Source organism: Pteronotus mesoamericanus, unplaced genomic scaffold (assembly GCF_021234165.1).
Source record: "Pteronotus mesoamericanus isolate MK-2021 breed Mesoamerican mustached bat unplaced genomic scaffold, CSHL_Meso_final scaffold_85, whole genome shotgun sequence".
In the NCBI taxonomy this organism is placed as follows: Eukaryota; Metazoa; Chordata; class Mammalia; order Chiroptera; family Mormoopidae; genus Pteronotus; species Pteronotus mesoamericanus.
In genome coordinates this window covers 73,784,242-73,811,036 of record NW_026555329.1, presented here as the reverse complement: position 1 = coordinate 73,811,036, position 26,795 = coordinate 73,784,242, and the positions used below count along the sequence as shown (strand labels likewise).

At 48.4% G+C, this 26,795-nt stretch overlaps 1 protein-coding gene across 1 annotated transcript in view; it reads right to left on the bottom strand.

The window, feature by feature from the left end:
- TBXAS1 (thromboxane A synthase 1) overlaps positions 1 to 26,795 on the bottom strand; it is a 141,759-nt gene that overhangs the window by 44,062 nt on the left and 70,902 nt on the right. The window contains exons 5-8 of the mRNA XM_054564655.1: positions 21,076 to 21,192; positions 6,572 to 6,660; positions 4,713 to 4,861; positions 2,867 to 2,997 (exon numbers count right to left, since the gene is read on the bottom strand). Of these exons, the coding sequence (XP_054420630.1) occupies positions 2,867 to 2,997; positions 4,713 to 4,861; positions 6,572 to 6,660; positions 21,076 to 21,192 (486 nt within the window). The remainder of the gene's footprint in view (positions 1 to 2,866; positions 2,998 to 4,712; positions 4,862 to 6,571; positions 6,661 to 21,075; positions 21,193 to 26,795) is intronic.

Genomic DNA, 26,795 nt, shown 5'->3' with positions numbered 1-26,795 from the left:
TTTTCCTTTTGTAAGAACAGAAGTGTCTCCAGGGCAGGACCCTGGCCCCACCCCGACCCCAGGCCTGGTATTATGCTGAGCACATGTTAGGCATGAAATAAATAATTCCATAAATAAAAATGCAGTGCAGTAAACACATCCCAGGGAAGGCTGTGTTGGATTTGCTTATGACTACATGCCATTTGGGGTAGAACCTTGGATCATGAGCAGGAACCTTTGCAGCTCCTCTGCTTCTCAGGTTGGCGACCTTGGCACGTGACCCTGGAGATACTGGCAGGTCTCATAGGTAAGTCTGGGCGTCCAGAGCCTTGAGACTAAGGAGGCAGAGCCTCAGCATCCTGCCAGGCTGCTCAGGTTGAAATGGCCGTGAAAATGGCCAAGGGTCAGCCCACTGGGATGTCTCTTCCTATCCTGACCCTGCTCATTTTGTTTTCCAAATGGCGTCCTCAAGGGATGCCTTACCCCAGCTTCCTTCCTGCTGCTTGGTCACGATCGGGGTGGCTGTGCCGGCCCCACTGCTAGCTCTGGTCCCGTGGGGGCAAAGGCAGAGCATAACGGCTTGCAAGGCAGGTGATACCCCCTGCTACTCCATCTCCTGGACGCCAACCGGGGACCGCAGAATACCCACAGGCCTCTCGGCCAGCGTGTCTGAAACTCCTCGGTGGGAGATACAGCTGCGGTCCCTGAGGCTGGCGCGTGGCTCTGCTGGAGTGGGGTGAGGGCGATGACAGGAGGGGGGACCCAAGCACACACACCGCTGGATTTTCCCAGGGGCAGAACGCAGCTGGCATCCTCTCCTCTCCTCCTGGCCGAGACAGGCTGCTCCAGGGCCATCGAGCCCTGTCCAAATCTGTCTCAACCTCCGGCTACAGAGGCCAGAAAGGGCTGCTCTCCAGGGCCGGTGCCTGGAGAGGAGCATTAGTGCAGATGGCTTTCTTTTATTTGCACTGCGTCACGGAGGCTATTTGAACACTGCCCATTTAGGACCGAAACACTGCTGGTTTATGGTTATATCCGAGAGAAATACGCGCCCTGATAGATGTAGGTGTCTAATCCACCCATCGGCTAGAGCTTAGAAAAATATTTACCTTTTAACATCTGTGCTGCATTTTCCACTATGCAAACACACATCTGCTTGATGGAATATCTACAGAGTTTCGATGGGTTTAAAGCAAGTTTTCTTAGTAACCGCATAGCTCTGTCTCGACACAGGCAGCCTTGGATTTGTGGTTGGGAGGTTTTTCTCAGATCAACTCATTGTTTGAAACAAATAGCTCTCAAGTTTATAAAAGGAAAAGCTCGAGGCAATCGCAGTAATTGGATCTTTAATAACCCCTCACCTCTTAGTAAGCTGTTCGGTGCAGTCGTCTTAGACCTGAGCCTGACTCCCCAGCCAGTGGGTTTCAGGTGGCGGCGGGGTGGCGGGGTGGGTGTGAGTGACCGAATGCTTGTCGGGAGCCCCTTTATAAGCAGCAGAGAGCTTTGAAAACGGGCTTCTCTCACTCTCCTTCCCTAGGCTCCAGCCTCGCCCGGGAGGACATGAACCCGGATGAGCGCCCTGTCTTTGGAGGCCGCAGAGCCTGGCGGCTGGGGGGGGGGGCAGTTCACTCATTCTTCCCACCCCTCAGGGGATCAAGCTGCGTTCACGGTGGTGCAGGCCGAGGGGCTGGGAGCTTGTATATACCCTCCCACCCTTCTGGACCTGGACGCACTTGCTGACCCGTCTCCCGGGGACAGACTTGGGCGGGGCACGCTGCTGCCGCGGGAGCCTGCATTGTGCAGCCGGCCACTCCTTGGCCCCCAAGGTGGCCACCATCAGACCCCGTCTGTCCCTTGTCAATCCCTCAGCCACCCAGCCTTGGAGGAAGCCCTTTTAAATAAAGCGCCCCTGTGCCCAAGTCAAGTCAGGATAAGGCATTTTGGCCTTGTTTTTTCTTTTGAGCAACTTTCTTGAACGCAGCAGGGTCCTTAAAGCACAGCACTGCGTAGGCATCAGCGTCTCCAATATTGAAATCAGTTTCCTTAACACTAAAAATTCCTGCTTCCCTTCTCAGCCAAGTTCCACCCACAAATTCCAGCTTTGTGCCAAGAACAGAGGTGTCTCCAGGGCAGGGCAGGACCCTGTACCCCATCCCCAGCCCAGGCTGGTATTGTGCTGAGCACATGCTAGGGATGCAAGAAGTAATTCCACAAATAAAAATGCAGTGCAGTAAATGCATGCTGGGGAAGGCTGTGTTGGACCTGCTACAGCTCCATGCTGTTTGGAGCAGGAGCCTTGGATCACAGGGCAAGTCAGGAAGGAGGGAAGAAACCTCCAGGCCTCAGATGAGACAGGAAGGGGTCCCCAACTGCAGAGTTTGTAGAACCTTCCCCGAGCTGAAAGGGAATGTGGGGTGGGTGGCAGCTGCCTGAACTCCTCTCTTATTTTGATGCTGTTCATGCGGCAAAGCTCCATTCTTGCCGTGTTTCAGTGTAAGAAACATGCCTGATGAAAAGTACACGTGGGCAGTTACCTAGAGAATTCTTTCTGGGGTGGTTATGACCTGTGCTGCAGGTGATGTCTGAAACAGGTTGTGGCCGTGACTCTGCAGGACGCCGTTAGTCCTACTGACCCCAGCGTCAGGGCAGATTGCTCTGGGCTTCTCCGCTCCCTGTTTCCCACCTGCTCTTGCTTTCTCTTTCCTGTTCACCCCTCTTCAGCCTTTCTCCTTTCCTTCTCTTGCCCTGGGAAAGCTCTAGGTGGTGGACCAATACAGGACAGCACGGTGCGGGGGGCGGAGTTGGGAGGGGAGAGAGAGAAAAGCGACAGCCATGTCAAATTAGGTTCCATTCCATTTTGAAGCTGTGTCCCATTAAAACACGTTACCTCTTCTGCTGCTTGCTGGTCCCGCAAGGCAATCACGTTCCTAATGAGTTTGTTAAAAAAGCCATTCAGTTCATCTCGGTTCTTATTGGGCAAAATCCGGGCCAGTGGGACCATTATGGATGGAAATGATACTTGAAAGAGAAAAACAAAAATGGCATTGAAAAGGGGGCGGTAATAAACCAAAGCTATTAGATGCCTGTTGCCAGGAAGCAAACCCTGGCCTTGAAATAGAGACATGCGAGGGCCTGTCTTCCCCTCCGCGTTGCCGCTCCTTAGAGCAGAGGTTGTATCTCATTCCACCTCTGGACCCCTCGCTGTTTCTTGCACATCGTAAGCACTCGATGCACATTTATACAGCTGAATCCTCTTTCCATCTGGCCCTCGAAAAGTCAATCTCATGCTTATAAATTAATTTCCCAGGTCCAAGATACGAGGGCTCAAGCGTTTTGTATTTCATCAAGAAAGAACAGACCTCAGGCCCTGTTTCAAGTCTCAGCAAGTGGTAGAAGCTGATCGGCTTTCTTAACTTTATGGTCATTTGCATCTCCCCCACCCCCGATAATTGTCCCCAGAGCTACCAACTGATCGTCCCTAAGAGCTGCCGCTACCGCTGCTGACAAGGATGCTGGCCCCATCCCCTGGGGTGCGACCCTTGCTAGGCCATGTGCAGCCTGGGCCATTGCTGCCACGCCCTCGGGGCAGAGCGACCTGAGTCAGGGACCCGTATCACCTCGCGGGGGGTGACAGGAAGTTGGCTCAGTTCGGCTTCTCAGCATTCGCAGTGGGCCTACTGGGCACAGACATTGTGCAGAAGCGGGCTGGGGAGGACAGCTCTGGACCCGCAAGTCCTCAGAGTGCGCTGCCCGTTTTCAAGAGCCAGAACCTGAGCCAGTGTGACCCAGCAGGCAGGGAGGCAGGCTCGGAGTGGCAGAGAGCGGGATGGCAGCAGCGAGGGACAGCGGAACCACCTCCCTGGCGTCGATGGCGAGAGGGGCCAACTCAGCTGGAGCAGCTCCCTGGGGTGGGGGTGGGGGGCAAAGGAGCTGCTGCTTGACCCCGTTGCGACTCCTACAATTTCAGTGCCGAAAGGGTTGAGGGGACAGGGGCTTCACAGCCCTTGAGTCAGAAATGGAAATGAAACTGACCAAGGAATGAAGAGAATTTACCAGCCCAGCAAATTGTTAGAAATTAGGGCAATAATTAATAATAGTAAAAATAACACTTCAATGCTTCCGTAAAAGCAAGAACACACTGGAATGGCCCAGAGGGTAAAAACTCACTTCTAAAATTTAAGTAAATTGCCTGGTCTCCACAGCATAAGGTAACCTGCTAGTCACCTGTCACATACGATGTCTAGTTTGCTGGGCATGGGGCCTCAGGCGGAGAAGCCTTCTGCAGAGGACTTTGGTAGTGGGGAGAAATGTGCCTAGGAAAGGCTCTGGGCTCCGGCCTCGGCTGTGGCTTTCTGAGCCTTGATTTTCCCGTCTGTAAAATGGGGATAAGAAAGCCTCTCTCCCAGGTGACTACAAGCACTAACTGAGGCAATGCAGGCAAAACGCCCAGCCGTGGGCTCGGCTGCTCTTCTCCCTGCGGCAGGGGTGAGAGAGGCCAGGGCCACCTGCCTTGGTGAGAAGTGTCCCAGGCTGGTGACAGGAAGAGACTGGGTGGCTCTGGGAAGACAAGGCCTCTGTGGGGTAGACTCCCAGAGACGCCCCCTTCTACCCCAAGGGCCCTTCCTTAGTGGCAGAGGCTGGGCCCTGAGAGCCGCCCACGTGTCCCAGGGTCTGCCCACCCTTACTGCCCTCAGTAGCCCAGTGTCACCGCCCGCAGCAGCCGCTGTACGTACAGATCAAAGCCAGGAGAGGTCTGGGGATGGAGGAGGCAAAGAAACGTCTGCAGTGCTTCACAAAGGAGTCCTCGGGAGACGTTTGCGAGTCCACCTGGGTGCCGAAGGCGACACTGGCCACCACATCTGTGGTGTAGCAGCTGTAACACCTACAGGAGAGGAAGCCATTTGAATTTCTAAAGGGCTCTGCCATGGGCCCACCCGCCATATCCCTGAGTAGGCACAGTTCCTACTCCGCTGTCCGCCCGCTCCAAAGAGGAGCTTCTGGCAGGTCTGGAGTGTGGGCGTGGGGGAAAGTGGCTGGCATGAGACCCTCTGAACAGGGACAGCGGAATCCCAGGAGACACAAAACATCACTGGGAGCTGATCTGAACAGAGATGGGGGGCGGGGAGTACAGCGTCATGAAACTTTCAGGCTGTGGCGTCTGTCATCAACCAGACCCAGTCCAACACCAAAATGAACGCTCTAAAATTTCCTCCCCACGACGGAGGGAAGACAGCGGACTCAAAGCCCATGCACGTCACCCCAAAGCTGTTCAGAGCCAGAGTCTAATGATTAATCGATACACAGCAAATTGTGATGGATGAAGTAACAACTTGATCGTCTAGGTGTATTAGCTTTGTCCCCCCTCCCTCTTCAGGGGTTCACCGTTTCTATGAGAGCAGCCAACAATACAGAGGGGCCCTTTCCCCTCACATAAATACAAGAAACTTTGGGAGCAGCTTCGTGAGCATATTATATTATTACCGAAAACACATGCTGCGTTTTAGAAACAAACAGATGGAAAAGTATGTGGCAGTAGCTCCAGAAAGGTGAACCTCTTGGGTTCTAGGAAACCTGCCCCCGAAATGGCCATTTTAAATAAGAATGAACGTTTTTTTTTGTTATGTCCTAGGAGTAGTCTGGTTACTTCTAGAAGGACTAACAACTGGGTGTTCATATCCTTTTAAGGTTAAAAGGACTATTTTTGCGATTTGATGTAGGTGCATACTTAGTTCCTCTTCCTCATAAATTCTATAACCAACAGCTTATCAAGAGGAATAAATGGCATTTCCAGATGACTTCTTTTATTTCGACCGCTTTTATTGAAAACATTCTTACAATTGATTACACATCTCCCTGCTATTGCAAAAACAATTTGACGACTGAATGTGATTTCATCTGATCCTAATGGTGGGAGATTTAAGGGTTTTAAATCTGTTTTTATAGCTGCTGTGCCCATCTATCTTATCTTTGGCCAGCGCGTGAACCTCATGACCGGAGGGAATGTGTACGGGAGAGAATTTTGTAAATAATATGGTACAATTTAAATGCCGGTGATGATTATGTTATTATTTTATTAACAATGGTAATAAGAACGAGTCAGCTCTGGCTTATCTGCCACCCCTGTCTTGCCCCCTAATCTGCCATCATTGAACGCAGGACAACTGGGAGAAAATCCAGATCATCAATCGTTCAAGTCTGGTGTCCACCGCTGAGTCATGGCTTCTAGGCCAAGGAGCACCCCAATTTTTCTGGAAGTAGAAATACATGGAGTTTTCCAAGGACCCTGTCCTTTCTCCCCAGGCGTGGCCTGCCCACTCTTGGGTCTGCAGAGGTCAGGGGACAAGTCCACCCGCAAACCACTGCCTGCCCGATGTTTTCCTCAACACCCCGCACCTCCCCTGGGCTGTGTTCACATTTGCTTCACATTTTTTATGGGTTTCATTTCTACTTATTAGTCAGTCCACCTATGCTTTTATGAGCTTCTAGCATTTCCATAGTTTGCTGGTCCCGAGGTAATTGTCCAGTAATTATGTGCAGTTACAAGAAGCAGCAATTCAAAAATGCGATTTCTCATTTGTAAGGTAGTCCTTACCTCTGGATGTCGAAAGCGTCCCCAGATTCTGCGTAGCATTTTAAATGAGCCAGGAGAAGGTCACAGGCTTGGCTGATTAGGGGTGTCACCTGATAGCGGGTAACAAAGGTGTAATTAGGACACCATGCAGGGAGCCTACCTAAATTAGCTGCAGATAAAGAAGTTATGGGTGGTGCTTCCTGGAACATGGGCATTGTTTTGAAGGTAGCGTCCATGCAGCTAAGATTCAAGAGGAAGGACTTAAATTCACAAATATCATGAAATTCAATAGCTGTAAACGTCTATTTTAGCTTAAGCAATCTGTTTTTTGGAAGCAAAAAGAAGAAAGGATTTAGAGTAAATACTGTGAAATAATTATGAAAATGATCATGAAGTGCTTAGATAGAAATGACAATCTGTACTTGGTTTCATGACATTTGGTTAGCATTAGAGAGTAAATAGACCACAATCCATATGTAGTATCTCTGGAATTAGCCCAGATCCGTGTTTACTTGCTTTCAGTTATACTTGAGGTCTTTCGCAAAAATATAGAATCTTAGCATCTGAAAGAACCAAAGGTTTCCTGTTTCATTACTTCTTATTCAATACAATAGCCATTCTTAGAGCATTTCTGGTGCATGGTTATTCGTTTCTGCATAATTGCTTAAACCTTCAAATACAGGGGAACGCTTAACTCTTGAAGGTCTTCCATGCCCACACAGGACAGTTGCTGAATTTCTTTAATAGTAAAATATTTTTATTATGGAAAATTTCTAACAGAGAGAGAGAGAGAATGGTGACATGAACATTCATGTAACTAATTATCCAGTTTCAACAAACTTAGATCTCACGTCAGGCCGCCCACCACTGTGACCCCAACAGACTGGCCTGAGTGGGTGGCGTTCCTTGTAGAGCCTGATGGTACCCACATGACCTTCCATTCTCTCCTGCCTGCTTGAAACCCCGAGGTGGAGATGTTGAAAGGAATCTTTCTATCCAGTGTGCCTTCTAGAACAACATCATAGGGAAAGCAACTTGCTGCAATACATTGTTCTGAGCATTTCTTTTGGAAAACATATTTTAAAATGTTGTCTGTGTTTAGGTTTTACCTTTTTGACACAAAAATGGAAGTTCCTCAGGGCATGGGAGATTTTTGCCCATTTTTGTGTATTTGGCATCCAGAGCAGTGCCTGGCACATAGTAATTATTTGTTGAATGAATGAATGAATGGATTTTAATGATTACAGAAGACCCACTCTTTGCTCATAAAATCTTGAGGCATTGGGAAAAGTTCTAAAATGTTATCTGTTTATTAGAAGGTAGGTTGTCATATTGAGACAAAATATGACTTTCTCTCTCTCTCTTTCTTCCCCTCCCTCCCTCCTTCTCAACATCGCTCCCGAAAGGCAGCTCCATAAATGGAACACAGCAATCCTGTAAATCGTAAATAGACCATTTCCTTGCACGTCAATCACAAAGCCAGGTCATGTTGACTCTTTTAGAAGATACATAACACAGGTAAATATTGAGGTTCAGGTCAATGAAAACCACAGGGTTTTGTTTTCTATGAATCATCACCACGTGCAACTGGTTTTTTTGACCCTTTAGAGTCCATTTATTTGAAAGTCTTTACTTTTACATTTGCATACATTTTTATAAAAAGTTGTCCTACCGTGTGTTCTGAGTGGAACAGTCTCTCTCTTTTTTAAATTGATTCCAGAGCGAGGGGAAGGGAGGGAGAAAGAGAGGGAAAGAAACACTGGAGTGAGAGAGAAAGACCAATCGGCCGCTTCCTGCATGCGTCCTGACCGGGGACTAAACCCACAACCGAGGCATGTGCCCACCTGGGAATCGAACGTGCAACTTTTTGGTTTACAGGATGACACTCCACCCAGCTGAGCCACACCGGCCAGGGCACTGAGTGGAAGGATCTCTTAACTTCTCTAAAACATTGAGGTGATTGGAGAAGTCTGGCGGAGAGGGACAGACTGGGGGGTTGTTGGCAAAGGTGAGAGGGACACATGGCTTTCTCGGCCCCTGCCTTCCTGAGCCAGCTCCCTCCGAGCCTGCCCCACGTGCTCTGGAGTGCAAGGGAAGAACTGTGTCGCCTGAGGCCCAGCCGCTTGCTGTGCGAGCCTGCTCTGAAAGAGCTGGTCCTGAGAAGCAAGAAGGCCTTCCTGCTGTGAGAGTGAGCGAGCTGCGGTCTGAACGTGGGGCTGCGTGGGCTCCCAGGGCAGAGACCCATGGGCAGCTGAGCCGAACACACGCTCACGCCCGGTAGGGAGGTAGCAGAGCCTCTGAGGCCTTCCTCTGTTGCCAAGACTCGGAGGGAGTGTCTGGAGAGGGAAATCCTGGAAAAAAAGAATATTTTGCTCATGAAGCCATCAGGGCTTAGAGCACTGGGTTTCTTATACTAAGGGTGGGTGAGCTGGGGGTCAACTCACTCATTCTGATCTTAGCTCCTGCACCATGGCCACCCCTTTGTTCCACTTAAACTTCGGTAAGTGTGCCTTCCAAGCCTTCGTCAGGACCAGCCACGGGGCCTGAGGCCCTCCACTAGCCAGCTGCTTTACGCGCCTGCGGGACTGGTCATAACCACTGTCCCTGGCTCTTCGGCCTGCTGGGCATGAACCTAACTAAATTTTCAGCCAGGCAGCATCTTATTGGTACGTGAGCAGGGGAAGACTTTGTTAAATGATGCTGAAACAGAAATGCGGTCCCCCTTACCTACCCATCTAGCACTCCACTCCAAAATGAATGAGCGAATGAATGCATCAATGCATGAATAAATAAATAAGGGCGACTGTTCTGATTTTACTCCCGGTCATTCCGATGGACTCTTCATGACTACTGGATTCTTTTCTAAAGTCTCACAGCCCATCAAGTTAATAACCCGTCAGTACAGAAGTGCGTGTGGCAGGCCATCGCTCTCCAGAAACCCAGCCACGTCAGCGTCCGGAGGCCTCTGCGCTTTGTCAGCTGCGTTCCCATGACTGGCTTCCCGGGCCACGGTCCTTCTGTTGTTTTAATAAACTTGGCGGTACAAGCGAACTCTGCTTCAATAAAGCCCCATATATAAAAATATCTTTCGGATTTAGTTTAGAGGAAGAATAACATGGTAAAGAGAAAACGACTGTTTAAAGGAAGTCTTTTAAGATGTCAAGCTTGAAGCTTTATTAATGTACCAAAATGGGATGCAACATAAAATTTGATTTACATACAGCCTTCAGGAGCAGGCTCTGTGTATAAAGAGGGGTCCACCCATACCGAATCTAATCATATGCCTGGACAGTGCGGGCGGGGGGGGGGCGGACCAGATGTCCACCATCAGCTCCCCCACGTGCTTGTGACTAGAATTCTTTGTTGCTGGCTGGCGTGCTTGTAATTTTCTACCACACTCTGCCTGCAGTCTGTCGAACTGAATGGGTAATGACATTTTTAGTTGGGTTAATGTGATGTAAGATGGGGCATGTAATATAAAGAATGTTTTAGAAAGCAACGCAGGGAAAATATGTAAGACAGTAGAGCAGGATCTATAGGTTGGCCAATAGCCATCGCCTCAGGTTTTCTTCCTTGCTTTACACACAAGAGGTTGCAGGATATTTACTCTTACCTGAGTGGCATGCAAACAAAAAGCTCTCTTCGATGGGCTTGCAATCATCTTTGTACAATCCACAAGCCCCGCAGTTATTCTCCTTATTTGCAGACAAGCAGGTATAGGTGGCTCGTGCAAACACAGGCTCAGGTGAACACAATGCTGTTATCACACAAATCTCAATAAAAGACTCCCATTTGGTTGTTGCGTTTCATCTTTGGAGCATAACGAGTGATTGCTCTTTTTGTTTCTTTCTTCAGATTTTCCACAAGACACATATGTTACACGTACAATCAGATAAAATGTGAATGCTGTGAGGCTTTTAAAAGACGCCTTCTTCTTGTGGGGCACAGTCCGGCAGCCAGGCCTGGGGAGGGAGCTTCCCACTGTGCTGCTCTTCCCTCTCACACTGGTTATCTTCATTAGGGATGACGCGGAGTGTTCGACTGGTCAGCTGTTTGGGTAAAATAAGGGAAAAGTACCCTCTCTGGCCTGGGGAAAAAATTCCCTAAGTCCTTGCTAACCTGGAATTTACCATCTAATTAAAGTGGCCCGGTTAAAAACAAAATGGACAGAATCTTTCCTGACTGTGGCCAAGGAATTCTGAGTCCAGGTGCAGACAGATGGCAACAGAGTGAATTCCAGAAGCTGGAGAGGGCTTTCTGAGAGGGCAAAAGAGATCACTTATGGGGCAGTGAGGCAGCAGAGTGACGAAATTCTCCTGTCCAAAGGCTTTCTTCTCTCCTTTGAGGGGCCAACTCCCAGACTTTCATCATTGGCGTTTCTTCCCCGAGGCTAAGACTTTGACCTTGTTAAATACACTTGGCCCGGGGAGAGCAAACACTCAAAGCCACCGGCAAGTCTCAGGTTTCCTTTCCTCGGCACTTCTTCGTGGCGTTTGACCTCACCTCACCCAGTCTCTTTCTTCATCTGCAAAGTGGGAATGATCATGGCTACCTTGAAGAGTTGTGGTGGACATTAGAAACAAAATACGTAAAAAGCTTAGCACCAGAAGGCAGTGAGAGTTCCAAGCAGAGTCCCTGGGGGACGCCCATGCTCCCAGACTGGTTTGGTGGCTGGGCACCATTCTCTCTTCCCTCCTTCCGGACTGACGACACCCGCTGGATCCATGTGTTATTGCCACGTCATATTATCACCATTACCTTCCTTGCTTCTGTCTCTTTGTCTTTATTTCCCCAGTGGCCACTCTAATTTAGGCTTTGTCACCTGTCGCCGGGAATATGGTTGTTATCCTGCTTCTTGAGAACAACGACTATATCGGGAGCATATTTGTAGTCTTAGTACCTTGTAGAGTGCCTGGCATATAGGTGTACAAAAAATTTCTTTCAAAAGAGCCTCCTGGCCTCCATGCCTCCTGTCTTTTCACTTTCTAATCCATCCAGTGTGTGGTCACCAGATTGGCCTTCTAAAAATACTTATTATCTGAGCAATGTTTGGCTGAAACCCTTTGGAGCTTCCCCATTGGTGGAAGGACATAGAAAACCCATTAAGAACTGAATCCTGCCAATGGCCATAAGCGTGAACGCAGAGGCTCATCTTCCGACAGTCAAGCCTCCCTATGAGGCCGCGGCCGCTGGCCTGGCTACGCAGAGAGACCCCGAAACAGGCGCCCAGCTAAGCCATGCCCAGATTCCCAACCCACAGAAATAATGCGCCAATGAAGGTTTGTTGCTTTAAGCTGTAAAGTTTGGGGGTAATTTGATACACTGCGATAGATAACAAATTCTCCCCCAATGTCACTGTCTTGTAGCAACTCTTATATGTTGTCATGTGCCATTGAACTTCTCAGTATTTGTTCCCTCAGGAATGAGCACGAGGCAATACATTCAGCTGATTCTCTAGAAACATCTATGTGGTGACCGATTGCCTGAATGTTCCCCAAGGGCCTTGGCACCCAAAGTCCAAGAAACATGAACACACTGCGGTGCTCTTAGCATGAACGTAGAGCAGTTACCCGGGAGCCGGCCCTGAGTGAAGACCGAGCCGTGGTGGTTCTACCTCTAACTGTGGGCACGTCATTTAACTCTCTGAACTCAGGTCCTCATCCCCGAAAGTGGGGCTAATTGCAATGAGCTATAAAGTCCCTTTCCGTGGACATTCTGCAATTTCAAGGAGGTTGCCAAACACCAGGCTGAGACAGTTGCTTGGGAACCAGGGACAGAGCAGGCAACTTCCTAGTTTAGGGCAGTAGCGGTCAGATCGCTGGGCCCATCTACCTGCTCCAATGAGACATCCCTAAAATGTCTTTTTGTGTCTGTTTGATTTCAGAATGACATAAAGACCTAAAAGGCAGACTCTGGTTATTTTTATGTTCACATAGTTTAGTAAAAGTGAGAGAACACCAGATCCTCTGACTCCTGGCGTATTGCCCTTTTCTCCAAAATCAGGATGCACACTCCTTTTGCTCCTTAGTTAATGAATGTCCAGGTTATAATTGCACTCAATCCAGTTCTGATGCCATGACCTTGAAAAACAAACACCATCAAGCCTTTGGAGCTCCACGAAGGTTGGAGAATAGACACAGCGTGGGTGCGAGGGAAGAAATATTTCCTGAGTGGGGAGGTAAAGGGAGGGTCTCTTCCATGTTACTGTATAATTCTAAACTGAAATAACGCCACACATTAATGGTGTGGCAGCGGGGTGGCTCATTTGTCACATATGAAGAAAGATTCAGAAAAGAGCCCAAGTGGAGGCCATCATCTTGAGATCAAAACTTGGCCCCCAGGAGCCATCCCCTTGGGGCCATGGAAAAGTGGAGGCATCAGAGGTATGACATGCGTCTCTTCTCATCTGCTCAAGTATTGTCCCCACAGGTTGCAGGGACATCTGACATCGTGGAGGCTAAATGGCTGAATCAGATCCCCTTTTCCTCAGGCCCCCACTTTCAAGTATCTAATAGCTCCTCGCTCTCCAAGGAAATTGGCACCAAGCCCTCCCCTACCACCGTCAGAGAATGACAAACTCAACCTACTTTTCCTGTTCCTTCTCACTAAGTCCTTCCATGTACTCTGTGTTCCAGCCAATTTAGGCTCCCTATTGCCGGAACACACCCGGTACTTTTTTGTCCAGATGCCTTTGTTCCAGCAGCTCATTCCACCTGCCACGCACCTTCTCCCTCTGTCAAAACTCAGTAAAATCTCCAGGGCTCAGTTCTACTGCTACTCACCCTGCCCCGCAAAGTGGTTTCTGATGCTTAAAAGAGAGTGTGAGCTGTCGCCGCCTTCCACTCCTTGGAAATAATCTAGGACTATATGTACCTTGTGGCCTGTTTAGATTATAAACCCCTTAAAGACAGAAACAAATAAATATTGGTTGAATTTTATGAATTTAATACTTCATTCCCTTTGGCACTCTTAGACCTGTGGGCAGTGCTGTTTTGGAACTGATATCAGAGGATGATTTTCTAAATAAAAAAAGGTCAGCTAATATGGATGGGATATGGTATTGAACCATATCGTTGATTAAAAAAAATTAATACCCAAAAGTGCTCTAAACTAGTGACTAACAAATATTAAATTCATACCAGTTAACAAAACTCACAGCCTCCTTCTGCCACCCAGATATTAAAAACATCCGTGACTTATTTTTATGCAAAATTTCCTGCTGATATATATCAGTTCTAGCCATCTAGGTGAATAATCAAGTGTCATTTCTAATAAGTCAGTGGCTCCTGTCAAGAGTTTGACCAATTAGAACTCACCCCATGAGGAGGTGGCTGCTGGCGTTGCCAGGCAACAGCCAAGCTGGGAGGCACATTGAGATGCTCTTAGACTTAACCAGCGGCAAGTCAGAGTGACATTATAATTCTGGCAAAGGAGAGTCAAATTATATCCCAGGATGGGGTACCCATGATGAGGAGTGTGTTTTCTTTTAAATGCAAATGGAAAAGGAACATTTTAACCAGAATTTACACAGTCCATCATTATATCGATTTTAATTAGGAGATTAGGTGTCAGTGGAATACAACTGTGTTGCAGGATAATGGTCTCTGGCTGCTAGATAAATACCCAGACATTCTGGAAAATGGGCAACTGGTCAGGGAGGGACAATGTATTTTTGGATTCCAAAGTATTTATCACCACAGCCACACTTGGTTATAATGACTTTCATTTTTATTGCTTGGAAGGACTAAGACATAAAAGCAAATATTACAAATAGACTGCTGGAGGCTGATACAGCCAAGAGAAAGCTGCTTGTTCTAACATTATTGGAAGACTGGGTTCCGTTTAGAAGCCCTTGTGCGTGATTGTCTGAGAGTTTACAGTGAAAATTTAAAGGCCAAACTAAACTGTGATGATGACTGTAATTCTGCAAAGACTTTTGCACTGAAATGGTTGTAGCATGCATTTACTCATAAGCTGGCTGTATCAACTTTATTTTTTAAAGATTGCAGTCATACTGGAGTAATATGTCTTCTCCAAGGCAAGAAAGGCCCGGGGGGAATAATAACACGTCTGTCTCTGCCTTTAAGACTCATACATTATTGACCGAGCCTTCCTGACAGGAAACATCTGGATGGAAGTGAAAAATTAGGCATCGAGCTGGATTCCCAGTGACTGTGAGAGATACCAGCCTTCCCTGTTGGTCTGACTTTTCTTTAACCAAGTCCCCAAGCACAGATGTATGATTGGCTCATTTCCTCTGGAGTAACACACACACATAGCCCTTAGGCTCTTGTGTGTGAAGTTGCCAGTTCTCCTATATATCTACTCAATGGGTCGCCACCAGCTTAGTTATGTGGGTGAATGAGAAAATGTCTATCACTTATATTGGGCTGTGAGGGCTGAGAATGTACCAGCCACCATACTGGGTTGGGTCCATGGTCCATCTACTTTGGAGCTTGGTAGGGTGTGCTCACGAGGCCCTGGACAATGGAGTTGCCCCTGAAATTTCCCTCCAAAGACACAGTGCCCAATTGCCTCATTTCTCTCAATAGCTGCCTGTGGTGTTAACTACCGGTGTTTTCACTTATTGCAAACTTATTTGAGCCCAGAATAAACAAAGGCACACAGATTTCCCTCCTGCAGTTCCCTTCAAGCCCTTGATATGTCAAGGTACTTGGTGACTCTCTAAGAAGATGATTTGCAATATTTTACGGAATTGTATGACTTCGGTCCTTGGTGATTTCAAATCCTTTCCCTTGGTAGTAATCCTTAGCTTGAAGCTCACCATCATGTAAGTACAGTCTAAATGCTTTTCTCCTTGATGTATTATTTTATTCTTGCTTACACCGAAGGGTTAGCTACCACTTTTGTGCTGACGTGCACAACCTTAGAACACAATCTTAGCAACTTATTCCCATTGATTTAGTATTTTTCAACTCAGAAGAGCTTAGAGGAATATACAAATGTATAGATTTCCTGGTGTCCTCCCTCTTTCAGATGAGTTATAAAATTTTAAAATATTAGTGCGAACTTGAGTCCCCAGGGAATCCCATGACTTATATATTCCCCTCAGAGAAGAATTAAATTAGCCCCAGTTTTTTTTTCCCCTGAGGTTAAATTGATTTACTTCCTGACCATAATAAAGTTTTACACAATCCCAGGGTTACCCATGAATAGTCTTTGCCAAAGAATCTGGCAAAAGACTCTAAAAATCCAAGTAAATCCACCAGTTGCCCCTTTGTAAAAAAGTTAATCCTTTAGGGGACAGGGTGAAAACTCTGGCAGGTTAATCTGGCAAAATTTTTGTTAATAAAATGATCAATTGTTCCCCCAGCACTGCTTAGCCGTCCTCTAACTTGTCTGTCAGTAACTCATCTGTCGCTGTGCCGGGACCTCGATGTTCTCTTTTTCGGGAATCAGGCACACACCAGTCAAATGTTCACTGGTTCTCTATATATATTATCCCTGCCACAACTTAAGCCAAAGACCAATTTTATTTTAAATAAAAATATGGATTCATGATATAATGCCAATGTTAGGTAACTTTCAAGCATTGTCGATCGAGGCAGCCTAATACCCCACAAATGAAACCGGTGCCTTTCGAATATTAATGAATATTAATGACACAGGCACAGTAAAAGGCCTAGGCTGCCCCAGCGCTACAAGGACAAAGCCTCAGACTTCCAAGGGAAAACAAACCTTGATTTCAAGAAGCAGCTCTGAACTTTGATAACAAAAGTCCAAAACGCTAGTTATGAGTTCAGAAAGGAGCGGAAATATTGGTAGTTCAAATTTATTTCCGGGAAAACTGACTCAGGACCCAGCAACCACCTGAAGCGCAGGCGTTTCTGAGCTTCTCCCATCGTCCCCGCCTCCTCCACCCCGCGCCTCTGTGCTGCGCTCTCCTCTTTGTGTCTCTGTGACCTGTTTTTTTCCATTTTCCTATGTATACTGGTGGCTCTCTAAACAGAAAGACAACAATTGGTTGTGCCCTTGTATTTAATTTTTCCTGGATAAAATTATTTCCCTTTTATCTTAATCTTAACATATAGCCTTCTATAGAAAGTATCCTTGTTCTTTGATTCTTTTTTTTAAATCCTCACTCAAGGATATATTTACTGATTTTAGAGAGAAAGGAAGGGAGAGACAGACAGACAGAAGGAGAGGGAGAGGCACCTATGCGAGAGAGAGAAACATCAATTGGTTGCCTTCCATACGTGCTCCAACCGGAGATCGAACCTGCGACCTAGGTACGTGCCCGGACCAGGATCGAACCTGTGATCTTTTGGTACAAAGGGATGATGCTCCAGCCGACTGAGTCACCTTCCCAGGGCGGTTCTTTGACTCTTCATCTATCCATTCATTCACTCAGTAAATCATTACTGAGTGCCCATATGTGCCTAGTGCTGTGCAGTTAACAGTAAAGAAAAAAGAATGTTAGCTGGAGATAGTGCTACAGAGAAAAATAATGCAGGGAAGGGGTTCCGGCTTCTGGGGCCCAGATCCCAAGAGCCGGGGGAAGCCACAGGTCTGAGATGGTCAGACAAGGGAGCCAGGGGAAGACACAATACCAGTGCTTTCCATTCTGGCTCTTACCTGAACCACGCCAGATTTCCAGTTACCCTTAGAAATCCTCATTCTGCAGGTCCCAGGGAGGCTAGAATTATGTATTTTTAACAAGGGTTCTAGGTGATTCTGGTGCAGCCATTGGTCACAAGCCCTTGGTTTGAGAACCTGTGATCTAAAAGTCAGAGGCCAAAGGGAGATTTAAGTCCAAGGAAGCATCCAGAAACCAGGGCGGGGTCACCTATGCTGGGCAAGGATGCAGTCAGGGACACTAATGTCCGGTATCCTGTTCTTCCCCCTTCCTTCCCCCTGCCCATTTTCCATGAGATAGAAATCAGCCCCTTCTCATATTCTCCGTCCTGCCTGCATCTTGGCATAGAGTACATGCTCAGTGCCCCAAACCTTGCTCTTCACATGCAAAGGGAAGCTGCTTTGGGAATTAGGAAAACTCTCTACTCTCCTAACAAAGCTTGGCTTCCAAGACCATTGTCTCGGTACAGATCGAGAAAGCCTGATGCCAGGGAAGCGGGGTAGTAAAGGGTAAAGGAAGACAACTATATGGTTCCAGAAGATGATTCGACTTTAGGGAGTGAGCACACAATGCAATATCAGGTCATGTCTCATAGAAATCTACACCTGACCCTATATGACCTTATTAACCAATGTCACCCCAATATATTTAATTTAAAAAATTAAAAGAAAGCCTAATACACAGTTCCAAATTGAGCAACGACTTCCTCGTCCTGGACGGCGCCCACAGCCTCCTTCTGAAGCAAGGAGCACTGCTGGTTCGGCAGGGGAGAGAAAATTACAGAGGGCACGATTTATGGAGCATGAAACACTTGCAGTGGTTTAGTGCTGGAAAAATATTATTCTTGTCACGTACTTTTTAGTCCTCGTGTTTCCTTTATTTAAGCAGCATTTAACACCCTTTTCCTCCTTCGAACACTCTCCCCCTTCCCCATTCTCCTGGAATTCTCTTTCAGGCGGTTCTTCCTGAGTCTGCTTTGTGGGTTTCTCCTCTGCCCCTCACTGCAGCATGGTTTTCCTCAGCACCCTTTTCTCATGCTACGCGTGGACCTCACCCACGCCTGTGTTTTTGATGACCATCATTCCTTCCCTTATCTCCTGAGCATCTCTGCCTCTTCCTCCTGCAGAAAGCTTCTTCCTGATGCATCTATGTGATGCTCCCCAGCAATCTGAAACTCTCCAGGTCTGAGCGGGCCAGAGGTGGGGAGGAAGGTGAATCTCCCAGCTTCTGGCATGGCATCCTTTCCAACGAAACCCAAGAAACTAAACGGAACTATATTTAGTAGAAAGATGACTTTCAATGGAGTTTCAAGGTGACTGGTAGTGTATGTTAAACAATGGTCTACAACCGAGGCCAAACCTGGGGAATCGATGACATTTCTTCCCCTCTCCCCTTCACGGTTACGACCACCCCTTTCCCTAGTGCTGTGATCTACTTCGAGGAACTCTATTTTCTGCAACTAATTCAGACACTAAGAATTCAATTTCTGAACCAGACAAAAGAAATGCTTTGGAACCCAAAAGCAAGCACTAGATTTCTTCGGGAAGCAGCATCGTACCAGTCTCTGGAATATACCCTGTAAGGCGCTAAAGAAATCTAGACTGTGATAAGGTTCATTTTTTCCCCCCCAAAGAAACGTAGCTCAAGGCTGTCAAGAAAAGTTTTTTCCTTTCTTGCATTTTTTTCATCAGTTTCTTTTTAACAAGTGAGATTCTTTCTGCATCTAAAGTGCTGCCACACCGTTGCTTACTCATGGGTAAAGACCCAGGACACACTATGTTTGAGCTACTGAGGCTGCTCCCCTTCGTCTGGTTAACTCAACATTTTAGGGCCTTGTTGTCATAAAGTACGTCCTTCAACTTGTCCAGTGGTCCAAACAGTGCTTTACAGCTTTTTAAAGAGGCAGGTCCTTCCTTCAAACAAATTCTCCCATGAAACCTCAATGGATGAGGTGGCTAATAGTGGTTCCCAACTCAGGGATTACATAGAATCACCTGGGAAGCTGTCACTGCCTCCACCACGGGCTGCACTCTAAGCCAAACCCATTTCACCAGAACCTCTAGATGTGGGGCGCAGGTAGCAACGCTTTTCCAGGCTTCCCAGGTGACTCCAACGCGTACCTGCCTCGGAGCTACCCTTCCCACCTGTCTCCCCTCTCCACGCCCTCGCGTATCAGACCGGGGCCTGGGAAGAGGACTCTGAGCGTGCGCAGGCAGGCCCTATGAGGCTCCGAGCCGGGTGCGCTCTTTGCCGCCCTCCTGCAGGGGAGGCTGCGAGTCTCCCATCGTGGGGGAAGTATCCGCAAGCTCACGGGACCAGGCGGCAGGAGCTCTGTTTCTCAAACAGCTGTACTGGTAAGAAAGGAGAAATTTGTATTCCCTCTATCTGAAACCTGTTTCCATACCGCAGTTGGTTCCAAACTTGAGCAGAGAATAGAGGAGTGTTGCTTCGGACCGTCCCCCCTCCCCCACCACTAGGTTTCCACAAAGTCCCTTCCCCCACCCTCCAAGTAGCCCCTCGGAGGATCTAGGGAGCTTCAGAACCACGTGGAGGTCAGAGAAGCAGCCAGACAGGGGGGTTAAGAGTATTCTGGAGCTGGATTCTAATCTTGGCTGTGTGACACGGGCCCTGTTAATCTCTGTGCCTCAGTTTCCTCATCTGTAAAATGAGGTGACAAAAAATAGTATTTACCTCCCAGGGATGTGTGTTAATGCAAATAGGAGGCCCTTTGAATGGTGCCTGAGGCGCAGTAAGAGCTGAGAGCTGAGCTGCCCTCTGCCCTCGGCCTCTGACCCCAAAGGCTGCGGTGGTCACACAAACCAAAGCTCATTGAAGACGGGCAGGACCACTGGTTGCTGAGTAAGTTTAACCGGCTGGGGTTAATTGTGATGTAAGGGACCCTTTCCTCTTCTGGGGGACTTCAGAAGGTTTATAGGAGTTAACCCGGACCACGTGGGTGAGCGACTTGAGTTTCAGCTGAGAGTAGCTTTCAGTTACTGAGCTGAGCACAGGCCAGTCCAAGTGCAGGCATTTCGGAACCACTGGCCGTGGCGGACGGCCCTGGAGGCCGCTTGCTCTGGAGTTGCCCACGGACCCGGGACTTCTCCACTTCACATCAGAAGGGCCTGAAGGCGCACTCCTGAGTTGTTGCAGAAGCAAAGCCAGATCGGCAATGAAGGGGCCATCAGTGAGGATCAGGGGTGACAGAACTGGGCCGGGAGAAAGGACAAACAGGTAGGGAAGGGTGGGTCACTGGGTGGGGGTAGGAGGGAGCCCAGGGCCTTAAAGAGCTGGCAGTATGTCGGGGGTGCCTCGCCTCCCTCTGACTTAGCCCGGAAGGATCACCAGGGTGTGCCTGCGCCCCTAGGGGTCTTTCAGGAACGCGCTTTAGTCTGCCCCGCTGAGGCGGGGCCCTCTCCTTCCTGCTTCAGGTGTGCCTCAGAGCTCACCTCTGCGCCAGGCTGTCCTCTGGTTCCTCGCTCTGTAAAGGATGCTTCGCTGTTCGGAAGCATCTGCACCAGCTGTGAGGTGGTTAGAAATGCAGAGTCTCGGGCCCCACCCCAGACCTTCTGAATCAGAATCTGCGTTTTCACAAAGACCACCCGGTGACCCATTCTATGTGAAATTGTGAGGAGCCCTGCTCCAGCGTTCTCCTGGGCGCCCCCCAAGTGCCTGGGGCGAACAGGGAAGGCTACGAAGGCTTGTTGAGTGAACTGATTCATGCAGCTGGGAATGTGGGAAGCTGGGGGCACTGAAGACACTCTGATACCCTGTGTGTTTTGCAGACTGGGGAGGTCTGAGGGCCCCAGGGGGCAGGCGTTTGCGTGTGCCGCGTGGACGAGTGATGCAGCGTGAACGGGCTCTCCATCGCAATTTGGAGAGAGGAGACCTGCTCTGTAAGAAAGGGTCTGCATCTCCTGTGTCTTACCTCATTCAGCTTTTCAGGACTGAAAGCGGAAGTTAGGACACTTCTGACCTCTTCCCATCTTTTGTCACGTAGGAACAGGATGCTGTCAGATACTGGTTTGGATTCCAAACCCGATGCCTGGTGAAGAGTAACAAGCAGGGGGTTAGGACCCAAGGGAGCCCACGCCACCTCGGTGGCAATGCAGGTGCGTGCCAAACACTCTCGTTAAAGGTCCAGTGACCAAACAATGAGGAGGTTTCTTTTGCAAGGATAGAGAAGAAGAATATAAAGACTTAGGGATAAAGATCGAAAGATTCATGGCCTAGGGCTTGGGCAGCAAATGGATTAGCTCTGATGGCTCAGCATTGCCCTGTGACAATGCTGTCATCACTGCACGAGTCACTCAGCGGTTCTGTGGGTTCTGCAGGCTCCCTGCAGAGTGAGGGTTCCCCGAGGCCCAAACAGCAGGCTTCTCGAGATGGACCAGTCTCTCCTGAGATGGAGTCTCATGTCTGAACTCAGTGGCAAGGGGTTTGTGTAGCTGGATTGGTCAGGCTGGGCCGAGAGTTGGCAGACTCATGGGTCCTTGGTGTGTGTGTTGGGGGATGGGGGGATATAAGGTGGGGTGTGTGGAGGGCGCAGGGAGGGGAAAAAGAAGCGTCCTTCAGCAGCATGTCCCAACAGAGCTGCTTCCAAAAGAACTGTCACAGTCTGTCTTTCTTTCATTCATTTTTCTCATTCAGCAAACATTTGTTGACTATCTCACAGATGCAAGGAGTTGGCTCTCCAGTGTTGAATAATGAAGACATTGCTTTGGTCCTCAAGAAGTTGATAGTCTAGTGGGGAAGCAGAGAGTAAGCCCATAAATTAACAGACAGATATCATTACTGTTCATAGAGGAGTGAGTGTTATGAAGGTAGAAGATAGGGCAAAGCAAGGAAAGATAGGCGGCTAAATGGGCAGGAAGGCTTCTTGGAGGAAGAGATAGTCACGCTGAGTCTGCAAGCATGCAAAGAACGAGGCCTCCTCATCCCCTCCTTCCAGGCTACTCTGTTTCTTTCCACAACCAGCTACTCCCACCCAGTGGTCAAAACTGGGGCCCCCACAGCTGATCAGAGTGCCCCCAACCCCTAGGCTGCAGGGGGTGTGTGTGTGTGTGGTGGGGGGTGTTTAATTGGAGGACCAAGTACTGCTCAGAACTGTGTGTGATGTACGGTTTCACTATTTCTTTTCACTGTTTTAATTATAGTTGAAACACGAAGCCAGCCATCATAATTCAAAAGGCTTGTAAAAACTCCTATTTAGAGGAAAATTATAATTTTCTGATAAAATATGAGCACTCAAAATAAGCTATAAAACAGAACTGCAAAGTATTGAGGGGGGATTTAATTATATATTAGAACCAAGTGGCTGGGCTGTTTTTCTGAAGAGGAACAATACCTCTCCACACTGAGAGTGAAACTCTTTCGGGGTGCTTTGGTCGCCACACAGAATTGTGGGTTTCTGGAATTTTGGAAACATAACCCATTCGTTTAGCTTCCAGAGTCAAAGGAGAAAAGCGCACATTATGTCTATTTACACACTGGCAAACACGCAGTCCTATGCTACGTGCAGCAGAGCCCTGTACTCCAGGGAAAGCTGGGTGGGGGCTTCTCGGGGTCTGGAGAAACGGAATCAATTAGAGGTAAGAGTCAAGATCGATTGGATTTTGTATCCATCCTTCAGACACAGGATTGGATCCAAGACATTCGTTATCTCGCACCCGGAGGACAAACGTGGCCCTCCAGTCCCTCCCCCACCGCCCTGCCGAGACGACAGCGCTCTGTCCTCGGCTCACAGCTGCCATTAGACTTCTCCACTTTTCAGTGGACAGTTTTGGGGGCATTGGTTAGAGAAATGCTTTCATTTCTAGATGTCACGCTGCAAGAGGGAGAGTGGCAAATCTGGCATTTCAGAAGAGGGGACGTGAATTAATGTCATAAAATAGTGGGCAGGTTTTGGGATGTTTGGCTGGAAAGAGAAGACTTGGATGATCAGAGAGCAGTTCTTAATATGTGCTCAAAAAATAAGTATTGAATGAGCGTTAGATGGGAGAGGGGATTTAGGTTGCTTTTGTGATCTGAGGCGTAGACGTGGGTTTGGTGCAGGGAGCTAGGGGGAAGCTTCCACACGTCTAAAGGAGAACTTCCCAACAGTCGAAAGGCAGAATTGTTTAAAGACAACATAACCTGCTTTGAGCGGGGAGCCCTCATCACTGGAGACTGTACCCCCTTCTTGGAAATTCTGCACAAGAGGAGGGAGTGTCCAAGGGGTTGGTCTACATGACCTTTAAAAACTCTTCCAACCCTGAGATTTCCTCTCCAGAATATCCCTCCAGGTAGTTTTTTAAATTAGCTTGCTTACACACATACACATATTAATTGTGGCAAAATTGCACACAATATAAAATGTACTATGTCTACCATGTTGCAGTGTGCAGTTCAGTAGCGCTAAGCACGTCCCATTGTTGTGCCTCCGTCGCCATGCATCTATCCGCAGAACCCTTCTGTCTCGCAGAAGCGAGGGTCTGTGCCTATGGAACGGTGACTCCCTCTCCCGTCGCTCAGCCTTGTCTACACACAATGGGTGATTTGGTTTCCTGAGCACTGCCTTGTAAGATACACAGGGCCCCCCTCCAAAGAAACAAGTGAAGGGACTGGGAAGTTTCCCGGGGGCAGGATGTGAGTGTTGGGGCAGAAAGGGAACGCTGGTCTCAGGAGGGGAGATCGGGGATCGAGGGCTTTCTAGCCTCCCTTCTGTCATGTGCCCTGTGTCCTGAGGCTCAGCGAAGGCGTTGCCAGTCACTTTCTGGCCAGGAGTGTTCCAACAGCGGGCCCTGGCTGGTGTAATCAGTGGAAAATCAGGGTGGTGAGCAGTGTTTGTAAAAAGAAAGGGAAACAAGCAATAGAACTGAATAGAGATACAGAGGAGTGGTTTATAAAAACAAGGCTATTTTGTAAATATAATTGTAAAACTTTTGTATTGTAAAACTTTTACTCAAGATAGGGATGTGTGAGGGGTGGGGAGAGAGAGAGATGCTGTCTCATGATGTGAAATGTGTTTCTTACTGTAGACCACAGTTTAAAAAAAGTTTGAAAAACCTATTCTAACCCAAAAGCCAAATCTGGGAGTAGGCCTCTCCCTCCACTAAAATCCTGTCGGTCACAGTGTTATCAAGTTGTATTCATTGAGCACCTACTAGGCGTCAGGTGCTGTGTTAGCAAACAATGGGATTCTTGCCTTCAAGGGGCTTGTGGGATGGCTTATTACCAACATCTGTTGATCTTACAACTAAGAACATCCTGTTCATGTCATTTCATTAATTTTGGGGTGATTCTCCAGCAATTCGGACACCCTGTCCTGGTAAACAGTGATGGTTCAGTAGTAGCCTCATGGCCCCCGCTCCACGGCTCAGCTTCCCTTGGAGAGCAGAACATGTTTATCTTTTCAATTAAGATCTTTTAAAACAGAGTCTAACTTCTTATTAGACCAGCTGAGCATAAGCTTTAAACTGTAAGAATGACACAATCCTGAGGAGCAAGTTATGGAAGAAAACCAACATGTCAGCCTTCTGTGGCTCCATGAAGAGAGTGACGATTAATTGGGTGCTCGTCGTGGGCCCGGCCAGTGATCCTCACCTGACTTGGAGGGCCACCTAAGCAGCGCCGACCCTTCCCAGGGTGCCATGGGGCGCACGCAGTGCACTTCTGCTACACCTAAGTGTGCATGTTATTATGAAAAGGCATAAGAGGCAAAATAGAGAAGAAAGTCCTAGCCCAAAAGAATTTTCCTGTGTCCTGGAACCTGCAAGAATGTCGACTCTAGACCTGCGGGGTGTCTATGACACCTTGGCGCGGAAGTCAGCTGTTCTCAGGTGGCTACACGGAGCTGCGGGCAACAGGAAAACAGAGGGAGGTGCTTTTAGAGGCTGCAGGACTTCAGCAGTCCCGGTGTGAGTATCGCCCTCTTGTGTAGTCTTACGTATGTCACGTAGGCTGCAAAAGTATTTATAGCAGAAGGCATGCCGTGACCTCACAAAGGCCAGGTCCGCTGTGACAAACACATGCTCGCACAGACGGGGAAGCTGCCCCGCACGGCCTGGCCCACCCTCCCCTGGGTAGGGGAAGCATCTTGCACCGCCCCTCATTAGAGTATAACCAACATGAACTCTAGGATTCTGTCACATGGAGAGCCCCAAATGCTACACCTGAGACCATAGGCTGTTTTCAATGTATGGCTGTAGCTGTACACACAGCCAGGGCTTATATTGCGGTGCTTTGAGACAGTGAAAGTGCTCCGTCCCCACTGGTCAATTTTCGCCCATTCGCTCTCTGCCAGTAGAAGATGGCCATAAAGGTCTCTTCTTCACTGTCTCTGCTCCAGACCGTGGCCCCGGAGTGTGGCCTCCAAGAAAGGTTGTGTGGTGTGTCCACAGCTCCGGGGGGGCTGGCTCGGGGGACCCCCAGGGGCTGAGTGCAGCCTGGGCTCTGTCTCCAGCTGCTCAGCTGGTGGGAGGAGGGCCCCGCGAATGTGGACACAGGCATGATGTGGACCCTGGTGGCGCTGCCAGATAGAGTGGCTCTCATTTCCTCCGAGGAGGGGAAACCCCAGGCTTGCGTCTGTGTCTCCATTAGCCCCGTGCCAGGCGGCGTGGGCCTTTCTGACCGGGGAAGAAGGCGGGAGGGTTTGCTGAATCTTATCTCCGGGGGAAAATCTTCCGCAGCTCTCAGCCAAGTTTCTCGCAGAAGCCGTGCTAAGGAAGGACGACGTGTCCCTGATACGGCACCCGTCGCACTTGGCTGGGAGAAAGAATTCTCCTGAGGGGCCCTTGCACCTGAAGCTCGAAAGGGCTCTCTGGGATGCTGGAGGGACTGCATGGTTACCTGTCGGCGCTGACTGCCACCTGAACCGGGAACCCAGCGGGCCTTGTGATTGGCGAGCTAGTCTGACACTCGTGTTTTACACAAGAGGAAATTGGGGCTCAGAGGAGTTCAAGGGCTGGCTCTAGTCGCAGAGCTACTAAAAGGTGGCAAATGTGGACTCTAATTTCACTTCTTTAAATTGAAGCCAAGTGCCTTTCACTATACTGCGGGGTTACGGCTTAGACAGGGTGGAAATAGAAAGGAAAGAGGTGTTACAAAAAGGAGTTGGGACACAGGAGAGAGAATGTCGGTCTCACTAGCACAGTGACTTGACTTCCGTGGAATGTTCAGGAATACAACCATTGAGAACGCAGAATTGGTTTATTTACTGTTCTCTCCTCAAAATTCTAGATATTAATCTCCTGGTTTATACATTTATTTCTACTTCTGCCACCACCAAAGTTCTGGAAACAAGGCCTAAGAATAACATTTTACTTATTTCTTTTTTAAAAATGATAAAGATGGCTTCCTGCTGAACCAAGGGTCTAGTAAGACCGAAAAATATGAAATCGTTTTCAGCAAGATTTAAAATTTAAAAACGTTCCACAAGGCATTGACAGAACATCTGAGCATTCAAATCAATACCACTTAGCACGATTCCTGCATTCCTAAGGCTTCACGAGGCACTCGGCACCTTTAAAAAGATGCTAGAGTTCACACTTACCCACCATGGTGAAAATGTGAGGCTAAGTGTTTTACAGCGGAATGCAGCTCCCTGGATCTGGAGTTTTTTCAGGACCAGCCAATGCCCAGTCACGGCAAAAGCGGGGGGAAGGGGAG